This window comes from Sander vitreus, chromosome 17 (genome assembly GCF_031162955.1).
Source record: "Sander vitreus isolate 19-12246 chromosome 17, sanVit1, whole genome shotgun sequence".
Classification (NCBI taxonomy): Eukaryota; Metazoa; Chordata; class Actinopteri; order Perciformes; family Percidae; genus Sander; species Sander vitreus.
The window spans coordinates 18,143,556-18,156,373 of NC_135871.1; the positions used below are offsets into that span (position 1 = coordinate 18,143,556).

The following is a 12,818-nucleotide window of genomic DNA, read 5'->3' on the forward strand; positions in this document are numbered from 1 at the left end:
TGTTTTCAAACAATCATTGTACTTTATGTATTACATCTATGGAAGATAAAAGCAAAAAAAGAATATTTATAGACACTGTGGGTAATTATTATGCAGCTGCATGTATGGCATTTAGCAAAAAAGGTTGAGTGAACACAGAGTACAGCTGGTGGTTGAGGCACCTCAGGCACAAGCTCTCTGATCTGCCACAAAAGGAGATCGGACAAACTGATATCTTTCCTCAAGATAAGAGGTTAAAATATACCATAAAACTATGTTAATCTTTGTACAGAATATCACAGAAACAGAGAGAAAAGACAGAGGTTGAGTTATACTCACACAGACAGTTTTCTGAGGAGACAGTGTCCTATAAGCACAATGCCACATAATCAGGAACCATTGTGAACATACTGTATAATATTACAGCCTTGAACTCTTGTGTTATTGCAGTACTACAAATGGTCACTGCGCGTACGCATGGTCGACTAAGAACAGGACAACATTTAACCTTCCCGCAGACTACACAATACTGTGTGAATGAATACTATGTTTCTATGTCATTGCACTAATTGGGGCACCGATGCAATGCACCAGGGTATTTCACTTGAGAGACCAAGATCTCCCGAGGCATTGGGCTGGGTATTTATTGCCCAAGGCCAGTGCTGTCACGACCTGCATACAGCCTAACCTTGTCAGACATGAAATCTGCATCACGCTCAAATTGATGTTTTATCATGTGACACATTATGAATATTACATTACAGGACCCTAGACGTTGTCAGTCAAAACAGAACAGCTTTCCTCACCAGCAAGATAAGCATGTGAGGAGAGGGGAAAGGCGGAGAAAGGGAGAAGGGGAGGGAAAGGGAGAGAGGGGGAGAAAGAGAGACAAAAAGAGAGAAGAAGGATTATTCAAGAAAGGCATGCGTGGTAAATGATTAATAGGCAACACAGAGTCAGAAACAAGCACTTAGGACTAAAACAGACAAAAGAGAGTATGCTTTTCGCCTTTTATCGCATTCATGTAAAGGACCCTGACAAATGGTGGTCATATTGCATGGCTTGAGGCCTAGCTTGATGTTTAATGCATCATCTGCTCTGGTAAGGCAGGGTAGTAAACACTCATTTGTGGTGGTGACTAGTCACACATGAAATCCATTTTGCAAACTGGAGTGTAGAGGGGCCAGTTGACAAAGCTTTTAGAGTGATGTGGTTGAATCCACAGTCTGCTTGTGAAATGTAGGGGGCTGAATGTTAAAAAAGGGAACATCTCCAAATCCATTACTTACAAAAAGCTATCACTCTGAATAGCTTAGCATCAAAACTGTCTGACTGAAATATATAAACACACACACACACACACACACACACACACACTATCTATCTATCTATCTGAACGAGACAGAGTATTATCTGTTCCTTATTTATGTGTAACATCATCACAGTCCATGTAGTAACTGACCTGTATCTCTGGTAGTCGTCCTCATCCTTATCCAGGCTGACCAGCTGGTTGGGGCAGGCCTCATTTCCCAGCAGGCTTAGGTACTCCAGTGACGGGGTCACATCAGCCAAGTGTTCCAGCAGAGCCTCGATATCAGTCAGGTGTCAAAGGGCGGATGTCAAGGACCTAGCGCTGTTAATTACATTAGCATTTACTCCCCGCACAGCCCCTCCCAGGCCTGTCTGCACTAAAACATGTCACTGTCAAATTTACCGAGGTGCTCAAAGGGGCTAGTCACTGGCTTTGTGAGACTGGGCAGGCAGAGGGGCAATTTAAGGTGCAGGCTTTGGCATATACTGTAGTAGTGATACAATTTGGCTGCTGCTCTCTCTCCCTTTCTCTCGATCTCTTTCATTTCCTAGGTGGCCGGGTGCAGAACAGTGACAAAATGATGGATGCCCTGCGGTTCAAACAGTCCGTGCTTCCCAGAGCCGTGCTGTGGAAAAGTTTTGCAAAACGTGGTAAAAACAAACAGCCCCTAAGCAGGCACATTCATCACTAATACATTCACTTGGAAAATTGAGCCCCAAAGTGTCAAACTACAACTGCACTAATGCAGTGCTCGAGCTTTAAAATGGCACTGTGCCACGACAGGATGTACATAATTGGCCTATTAGCATGTGCCGACCACTTCACAACTAAACTCAGCACACAGTCCCAGACGCACACTTCAAGGAGCCCCAGTTTTAATGTTGACTCTGGAAGTGTGTGTGTATGTATGTGTGAATGTGTGTGAGAGAGTGAACATCGTTACCCAGTAGGATCTGCATAACCAGAGGAAAACAGGACACATTGCTAAACCTGTTCTGAAGCTTCGAAGGGAAGTTCACACATTTTTGACTGATCATAAACAGCCTAGCAATGTGTCTATGTGTTGAATTTAGGATGGCTGTGTGGAGCTCTGGTTTTTGCAGATTACTTTGGGTGGCAAGTAGAACACACAGGGCTGTTATAATCAATGAGGGAAAATATGAGCATGTTCTTGTGCTTTTAGTGACAAATTAAATAACTGATTCATTTTATTTCAGCGAGTTAAAGCAGAGTAATAAAGCATAAAGCAACTGATTCAAATGTGAAAAACCTGGATTTGATTCTCTAAAATTTAAAATAACTGATATCACCAAACAGCAAATACATCACACTAGATAAGGTCTTATTCTTAGGGTGTAGTTTTAATTCAACACTATTTTATTCCCTGCGAAAATAAAATCACACCTCTTATGTTGACTCTAAAATCTGATTCCACTAGAGGTCCCTGTGGTTCAAAAGCTAGTCCTGTGTGGAGCTCTGTGACAGCCAAGTTCCCCCACTCTCTTTTGCAACACACAGTGCTCCCTGCAAAGGCACAAAATTAAAAACTGGTTCTCGGAGACAAAGGCAGGTTGTACAGACATATGAATGTAAACAAAATGCACTGTTGATTCTGATACTGATGCCTGTGATATATGTCTGCAAAGTTGGCAAAATGAGAAATAGACTGAGTGATTAGTTTGAAAGGATATTTGGTTCTTATTTAGTGTTAGGGTGTGGAGGTTAGGTAACCTGGGAAACCGGAGGTCGTTTCCAAGCAGATTGTTGTCAACGACCAGCTCTTCCAGCTCACTGAACATTTCGAGGCCCGCCAGTGACCTGCAATGATAAGGCAACAGGAAAACTGTTATGGCTCTAAATCTGGTCAGCAGTTATTGTGCAGAAATAAATATTTCAGCCTCCCTCTTTCATACACCGGGAGAGTATGGGTCTGAGCCTGTCAGGGAAGTGAATGACAAGAATTAGTGGTGCTGAGCTCCCCTGGCATGGTGAGGCATCCTTCAGCAGCTGGCAGGATGAGGGATGGGGGTCACTTGTGAGTAGCCAGGATTCAAAACAAAAGGCTTCAGAAATGCGGCGGGCAGGATGAATTTGTCAATGTCTTGTGCCTTGAGGCGCCCAGTTTCGCCTGACCCTAACCCTCCATTCCCAAGACAAATCACTCTGTCACAGTTCACCTTCACTCCCAAGACACAAATTTAACTTGTCATCCATCATTTTCACAGAGGAACCGGAATACACTCGCAATCACAGATGGAATGGAAAGGGAAACTTTTTTTGCAACTCTACCGCGATAGGGGTTAGTATTGGTATTTTGACATCAAAGGACTTTTCTTTCTTTTTTTCAAAGGAGGCCTTTCTGCTCTTTTTTATGACAAATTGCAAAGAGGGGTGAAGGGTCCTCTCAACTCTTTCCCTCCCTGTCTCTTTCACACACACACATACACACAGGCATACAAATGATGGAGGGTGGTGTTAGGAGTAATGTTAGGGCTCTGCAAAGTTCAACTCATGGAAGGTGCACAAAGGCAATGTGTGTGTGTGTTGTCTAATCCTTCACACTGTCAGAATGCCATGTTAAAGTGTCCTGGGTGACTTCATTGACATTTAAATCTGCCAGAACCTGACACATACTGACTGTATACCTCTTAAGAAGTATTCCTTACAGTTCACCCAACAGGTACATTTAATTTAACACCAGCTTTTTAATTATTCAATATATTTCAGTATACAGTAATAATAATTTACTCCAAGCTCTGAATTTTCTAAATTCTACATTATAAGTACAGTACAGAATGTTTCTAGTTTTAAAAGCAGACAAAGAACCTTAACATTAGGTTACATAATTATAAATTCCAGTAAAAAGTGTCACATCGCAACATGACAAACTGCAGCGTGAACTATTGCTCCTCGCTGGATCTGCCTAGTGTCAATGGCTGCCATAATACACAACAACATAGAGCTAGGTAAATATAACACTTTTATCATGACAATCTGCAAATGCATGGCAGGGACCAGGTAGCTGCGTAGGTGCAGTGCATAATGTACAGTCACATTCACTACGGAAAAGTAACTTAAGGAGTACTTGCAATATAATGTAGTGTACAAAAATACACCTGGATCTATTAAGATGCTGCCTTGTCCAACTAATTAGTCAGTAAGTAGCCATTTATTAGGCACTTTAGTGCTGTATCATGTTTGCTTTTTCTGGCCAATCAGCTTGTACTCCACCTAGACGTAGTCCTTTGGCCTGGAGTGAAAACACTGGCAGCAACTTTGAACTACAAAGCAAAATGTTGAAACTATCTTCGCAGGTGGAAAACGACAAATAGGCAATTCATTGTAGATGAGAGGCTGACTGATGTAGAGGCTGACTGCACTGCCTTATTTCAAAAGACATCAACATTTTGCAAACACGCACACTTGATACCCACAACAGCTTAGAGCACCTAGCCAGTGTGCTGGCAAAGCCACTAGCTGACAACCTCTTATCAGGTCTGAGTAATGCACTGGCAAGATGGATGAATAGAGAGATGTGCCAGTTTTATGAAAACTACTCTGTTTGCTTGTTGTTTTCCCATGGTGCTTCTCATTTATGAAAGCAAACAGTTCCATTAAGCTAGCATACTAAATCTATAGAGATGGCAAAAGTTATGAATTTCATTATAAGTTTTTGCTTTTTTAATTACTCTTTGGTCAACTTACTGTACTGTTGTTTCTCTTGGATTTAAAAAAAAAAAAAAAGCAGGGCATTCTGTCAATGTGTAGTTAGGCACAAACCTTATTGGATAAACATTGCATTTTCAGTGAATAGAGATTGCTAACTAACTATTGCCACCTGTACGTGTGTGTGTGTGTGTGTGTGTGTGTGTGTGTGTGTGTGTGTGTGTGTGTGTGTGTGTGTGTATGAAGGGCTGCAGTCCTGTGGGTTATGTTATTAGCTGCTCGGTTAAAGGGAGCCGCATGGCACAGGAGGGAGCCTTATTAATTGTTGTTTTCATGTCACCACTGCTGCGTGCACTGGCTGATTTAATCAGTTAAATTCACAGCCAGGGGAGAGCCACTGAGTCCCATCCAGCATTAACTACAGTGCAGGGATTGAACTTCTAATACTCTCCAGCTTTCTGTGCTCCCTCTGCAGATTTCCATAGCTGGTTTCATTAGTTTTTATAAGCTTTCTTGTTTTAATGTGTGGCTTGGAAAACTAACAAAGTTTAACCACTGCAGTAAAAGTCCTTCACTTCTTAAAAAAAAGGGGGCAGCTTTGCTTTTAACAAAACTAATGAGCATAATTGACTTGAGTCCCAATGCTATAGAGGTTTGGTAAATGGCAAACAGGCAAAACACACAACACAGTTTTTATAGGAAATACATTTTTTTTCTTCTAATGTTAGCATTATTTGATGTAATTCACCTCCCTCTAAAATGTTTTGATGATAGTGATAATGAAAATATTTAGTAATGTATCTTAAGTTCAACAGCATTGGTCAATCCTACTACTACTATTAATACTACTTCTACTGCTATAATTTTGGCTTGTTTCATACATCTGGTAGTGGAATTCCACAGATAAAAACTGGCAGTCGAAAAAATAAGTAGGATATTTTTACTAAAAACAATAAGAGAAATTCTTACAAATACTATATGAAAAATAATTTACTGTCACGTCATATTTCATTGTCATTGTACAAATAATAAAATAAATTATGATTCCTATAGTAACGTGTGATCAAATGCGCTTTTATAAACCTTTTTATAACCTTTTATAAACTAGCAAAAGAGAGAGACGGAGACAGAGACAGGCGGTATCTCTAACGAGGTGAGGCAATGAATCCTCTCCTTGTTAAGATAATTATGATCAGCCTCATTGTCAGAGCTAATACTTCACCCTGGCTGTCTTTACACTTTGACTACCACTTAGCCTGTGTAAGCTCACCATCATACATCATACGGCCCTGTGTGTATCAGTGTGTGTGCTTTTGAGCTTACATAAGTAGTGCATGTATGTGTTGAAATCTCCATTATCTGCTAAGATCCTGTCTACTGAGCACACAGAGTACATATACCAATATTTAGCTGGAGCAGAAACACAGGAAGCAGGGGAGAATGTGAGACACCAGACAAGGACATTTGAGAGAAGACACTGACCCAGCGAGCAGCCCTGCCAGATCAATACACTAATACTAATGCAGACATAGTGATTGATGAACCACTGCTGACAACAGAGGGAGGAAAACTCCTGACTATTATTGGCTGAAATGTCAGTCACTCCTGCCAATGGTGTGCGCTAGTGTCATGTCATATATCCTCAGGCAACAGATGAAAAATGGAGAAGGGCAGCCTTGGCTCATTTACATGTCTCCCTTCTTATGTCTGCTGCTTTTCAAACTGTTGCCTAGATGAATCATAGTTGGCAATTTTTAGAAACTCTGAAGACAATAGGCCAAATGTGGAGTTTGTCTCAGCTGTATATCACAGAGCTATAACGTAAAACAACCTTGAAAGTCTTCCACATTACTGAAATGGTGATAAAGATCACAGAGGCAACATCCCTGCAGCTAGCACTGCAATACTGAAAAAGTTCCTGAGTCTAATGTATATCAAAAAAGAACAAACACTTTGAAAAGCTGGAGAACCCTCAGCTGCAGTCTACAGTTAAAGGGCTGATGTCCTCTCAAGGGTGGGAGTGGTGCAGAAAAGCAAAGCACTGTTTTTCTAAATGGAGGGCCAGAGCTGCAGAGTGACAGGCATAATGACATCCTGCAACAGATACATGTTTGATGAATTGATCAATACTGGTGCCATGATGGTATTCATAGGTGCATAATGGACTATTCAGAGCACACATCAGATTGCCTGCCAGGATAAGGTACTGTAATGAATGGGAAAAGGAACTGGACCTGGGAAAGCCAGTATGCGGACTGGCTTTAATAAACTTAATAAGAAAGGTGAATGGAGGAGGCTAGAGAGGGAGGCAGGAGGCGGGAGAACTATTCTGCCTGAAATAGTCAAGAAATATTCTGATGGTTGTTGCCACTCTGTACACTGAAACATTTATCTCAATCGTAATCAGTAATTCAGGAAATAAGCTATATTCCCATATCTACCATATATTCCCAGGTCGGCATCTTTTTGTCTTAAAACAATCAAAGTAATTATCTGACAGTTTCCAATAGAAATATCCTTATTTTCAGAATTAAGTCTAAATACCACAATACAACTGAATCAATGTGCATATTTATGTCGTTTACTGACACTCTAAAAAAAAAAAAGCAAAATGCAGTGAGTGCATCTCCTACCACCTCCACACAGAGCTGATCAGGTCTGTTCCAGCACTCTTCCCTCCAGCTACAGTTTATGGCCTATACTCGGCTCTGTACATGGATCTCTGATGGCAATGGTGAATTAGACTGTCATTATCTGTCTCTATCTCCCCAACAGCTCTCCCTTTCTCACCCCCCTATCTCCCTCGCATATAGACAGTCACTGCTTAGTGTGACACTCTTCTCTCTGTGTTGCCAGGCCTCAGGTGGCAGTCATTTAAAGATCACAGGTCCAGGACACACATAGCCTTTCCGGAATGCATGTCAATTCACACATGAGAAGGGGATTACACTTCTCCTCCTAGGCAGCTGCAAATTACTATTAATGGCAATGCAAATCATTAGAGTACGTTTGGCGCCGCCAGCAAATCTCTTCTTTATGTGGGTTCACTCTTAATCTGTTTTGAATATTGCGCTATGCTTGCTCTTGATAGCCTACAAAGCTGTCAATTGGAGGTGGTATGTCAGATAGAACTTTACACAGGGTTACATCATTTGCAAAACAAAAAAAATATCTTTTTAGAGAGCATAAACAAAGTCAAGAAAGAAGAAATCTGTGAAATATAATTAGCAAAGTTCTTTGTTGATGAAGCAGTTAAATATCAGCACTCATTACTTCATGCTATATTATGTTATTATGTGAGAAGTGCAGACTAAATTGTTGAAAATGTCTACACCATGGTGCGTCTGCCGAACATTTAAAGCTAGCTTCGGTGTGTTTGTATGATAATACCACTGTGGATCCTGCAGTGTCTGATTTATAGACTACCCCTGTGGATATTTCCTGCTGAGTGTGTGAGGTTAATATTCTCTCTCAATGTCATTAGCGCTGACAGAGGGGCTGAGAGCACTGTGAATCAGACAGGGAATAGTCTATATCCTTGACATTCCACTTCCGGGATTGCTCCGTTGCTGACTCATTTAGGCCAGTTTTCCGTTGCCTTAGGCTTCCTTTGTGTTAGCATTTTAAACTCCGATGGATTTATGAGGACTTTGGTTAACCATTTCTCAGATCTCTGCAGGGTAAATCCAGACAGCTAGCTAGACTATCTGTCCAATCTGAGTTTTCTGTTGCACGACTAAAACAACTTTTGAACGTACACGTTCCACCAAAACAAGTTTCTTCCCGAGGCTATTTTGCAGCTGCTTTTCCCCGCCCAAGACGATTGTGATTGGTTTAAAGAAATGCCAATAAACCAAAGCACGTTTTTCTCCCATCCTGGAATGCTGTGTGGACTACCCAGACCCTCCTCGGCAGCGCCAAGGTGGAGGAAGGTCTGGCAAAGCGAGACTAGACAAGGAGTGATCCTGTCAATTCACACACACACACACACACACACACACACACACACACACACACACACACACACACACAAAGAGCCAGGGCAAGACAAAATCAAAGCTACTGTACTGAGGTCAGCATCACCTGGCCTCATGCTTCTTCTTGCATCTCCAATCCCTGTCTGATTAATGACCCTGGATCAACCCTGACCAAGGGATAAGGACTTGACAGACATTCCTGTCAGGTCCAAACTCATAAGCCTTGCTTGACCCCGGTTTTGCCTGGGATAAGGTCTAAGCTCCAACAATGACCTGATTGAGAGGTAGGAGAGAGTTGCCCCTTTCCCAGTGAAGAAAGAAATGAAGAGATCACTGCAGAAAGGTGGACATCTCTTTTAAAGTTTCAGCAAGTGAGGTTTGTTACATGGCTAGACAGAATGACAGCTGCTTCCCATGTACAACACTAAATTGTACACTGTGAAATACATCATTAGACAAGGGAGGCGGGCAGTATTGCCAGTGAAGCCAAGCTCCTTCAGAGCCTATACAACACTTCCCTCCTCATAGTGCCTGGACTGTGCTCACAGTATGGCCATGCATCTTGTGAATGTTTGTATTGAAAGATTATTTGTCTATCCACATGACAAACACCCTCCTCTCTCAGAGAGCAGGAGCTGAAAATCAATTCACTGATGGCATCTCAGTCAGTGAGGACATCAATGCGGCACAAACAAGCTCTCATGCATGCGACACAGCCTCACTTTAAGTGTATATAATACTATAACATTATAGTGACAGGGTCAATCAGCCAAGGCCTATTGCTATGAGTACACTCCACATTAAACAATGTTTTCATATATATATATATATATATATATATATATATATATATATAAAAAAAAATGCACAAATATAAAATACATGTATACAGAATATCTAACTAGAAATTAACCCATATACTCTTGCAATAAAATAAAGGAACCATTAAATAATATATGCTGCGATCTGTGAGGAAGAATCCCTCAGTGCCCTGTCTGCCTGTACGCTCTGTCATTACAGTGTTCAGGCTCAGTGCTTGTCAACATTTCCCTGAGAGGGGGAGCCATCCCGCATTACGTTTGAGTGAGTTCAACTGTCAACTGCCAGCCATTTGTATGCCTCAGCATCCACCTAATAGCAAATAATCACTACCCCGCGCTCTCTTCATGGCAAATGATCGATGTTGTCTTGAAGTCTGATGGATGACCCTGCCACAGTGATGTCCAGGCATGCATTAAAAAACCACCTCTATGAAATGCCTGTCAGTCTGATGAAGCGGTGCACACAAAATCACAGGCGTGTGCACATACTGACACTGAGGAATGCATGCACACAGATAAAGGAGAAAATGAACAAAGTGAGGGAAAGCCATGATTCAATTAAACCATAAAAAAAGTTAATTTCTTTATATTAGTGGAAAATTTTATAATGTGACGGGACCTGTGGTGTGATCGGTAGACAGCATTACTAGAGGTAGACTGCTCAAGTACCACCTGGGATGCTTCGCTTCCTCCTCTCACCCTCTCTCCCTCCTTCCCTCTCTCTAACACACAAACAGCTCCCTATTACCCCTCAGTGTTCAGATTAAAATGCACAGCACCACAATCTTTGATCTCCCACTTGCTGACACAAATCCTTTCAAGCCTCAACATTTTCCTGCAAAGGTAATTAGTGCTAATTAAAAAGTTTCGAAAGCAGTCTACGGCTGCTGTTGATGCTGCTGCTGCTGGTGCGCCGGCGCGCCCTCCGTCAGATCACCCATCTACCCCCTCCGCAGGTCCTGCGGATGCATGTGTCAGCTGTGCTCCTGCCTCTTTTCTGCAAAGGATCCCATAACTAGATGACACCAGTCAGCCTAGAACGTTTGTCGAAACAGGATGAAATCTGGAAGCCCAGTAAGGGGTCTAACTAGTTGTTCTTCCCCCCTGACAAACCTGTGCTCTGCAGGAGAACATGTAATGACACACCTAACAAATACAAATCCCACAAATAGAACAGATGTAGTCTTTAATTGGGATACCCTAGCTTGGGGAGCTTGTTAACATGGAGTAATTAACTTAATAAGAGATTCAATTTGCTGAAAATATCATTGCAGAGAAACATATCATTTAGTATGAACCGCGATTTGCATAACGATAACCAAATGCAAAGACTCCAAATTCTTTTGGCATAATGAATAAACACATGCGTAATTAAAGAACTTCCTGTTTAGTGTGATTACAATTATTTGAGATAAAGATATAACTTGAGCAGTCTAACAGTGCTATCATTCATTCACCGGCCTGCCTTATTGCTTTCATCAAGCCATTATTATGATATAATTAGCTGCCGTTCTAGCATATTATTAAGTGGCTTGCTGAGTGTCAGGTACAGAAGCATCTCAGAAATGACACACAAAAAAGCAATATCGTTCCACAATGTTTCAAAAAGATAATTACATAATCTCAGCATGAAGAGCAAACAGAAAAGTGATAATTAGACAAGTATTCCTGCCAATTAAAATATCAAGCCTTATATTTTCCCCCGCCTGAGTTAGAGCTTGCAGCACTCCCATGTACAACATAGAACATTGCTAAAATCATCACAGAGGAATGAATATAACTGTAGTAACGTATCAATATTGTCATATCATATGTTTTCAGTGCAGCTTGCTATTCCATTTACTTGAAGGTTTTCAGGGCCTTCCAAATCTGGTAATGTAACGATAATGTTTAGATTTTCCAAGATGACAATAACCAGGAGTGTGCTTTGGCTCTAACATGTCTATTCATATGATTAATGATTGACATGTAGGTGTGCCAACAAGAAAAAGCAGGGAAACAACAAAGTTATTGATTTGACCTTTGGGATAGTTCCTTCGTTCATTGCTGTTGTTTTTGCCTTGTCTTACACCTCAAAAGGAGATAATAGAACATGTCACCGCACAAGGCAGTTTGAAATTGAATGCCATCATTTCAATTTAAATGTTACATTCTCTGTGACATCTCTGTCAATGCATAATTGGCACTGAATCCCAGTTTGGATGTACATATTTATCATTCAGCGTGAGCCACTCAAAGACACAGACAGATATGTTACTTTGATGGGATGACAGCAGATGTGGATAAAAATAGAACTGCAAATCAACAGTCGTGCTGTCAGTTAAGCTTTTTGTCACAAACTTGCACATAAACATGCATGATTAAAAACAGCAAACGAGCTGTAGGCAGGAATCAGTGTCCTTGCTCCAGAAGAATGTAAATAGGCTTATTTGATCCAAGCAAATTAAATTCAGAAGACAGATTTAGAAGAAAAATATAATAAATGATGGACATTTATTGGGCAAACACACTTTACATTATGGCAAACTTCACAATGGCAAAGTGCAATTGCAGAATATCTGAATGCAAGTTACACACTATCCAAAAGTTACTTTTATATAGTATGCACCAGTCACATTGCAAAAAGCAAGCAGGACATTTATTTTAACAGTCTATAAAGATAGAAACACAGCTTTGGAAACATTTTAAGAATGGAGATCAGATGACCTTGCTTCACTAGCACTCTCTCTTTACTGAGGATGGCCTTTCTGTCTCTGTAGTTCCCTGACAAGACAGCTTAAAGGGAGGTATGTGATAGCCTATCAGCCCAGCGTAAGCCACGGCAGCAGTGGAGCTCCCTGAGAATAAAAAAAAGAATAAATCCCTCCCACTCTCACTTTTTGCCCCTCCCAGCTTCTCTCTGTGTCTTACCGCTGGCCCATTACCTTTACAGAGTGAGGCTCATTAAAGAAGGCAAGTTGAGTCAAATCTTTCTGTAATTCAGCGGAGGTGAACTGCTGTCAACATCATTAACCGTCATTTCTCCAACTCACTTCAGTACTTATGAAGTGTTCTTTATTGTGT

At 41.1% G+C, this 12,818-nt stretch overlaps 1 protein-coding gene across 1 annotated transcript in view; it reads right to left on the minus strand.

The window, feature by feature from the left end:
* Positions 1 to 12,818, minus strand: part of lrmda (leucine rich melanocyte differentiation associated) — a 212,019-nt gene that overhangs the window by 66,932 nt on the left and 132,269 nt on the right. The window contains exons 3-4 of the mRNA XM_078273595.1: positions 2,983 to 3,109; positions 1,442 to 1,581 (exon numbers count right to left, since the gene is read on the minus strand). Of these exons, the coding sequence (XP_078129721.1) occupies positions 1,442 to 1,581; positions 2,983 to 3,109 (267 nt within the window). The remainder of the gene's footprint in view (positions 1 to 1,441; positions 1,582 to 2,982; positions 3,110 to 12,818) is intronic.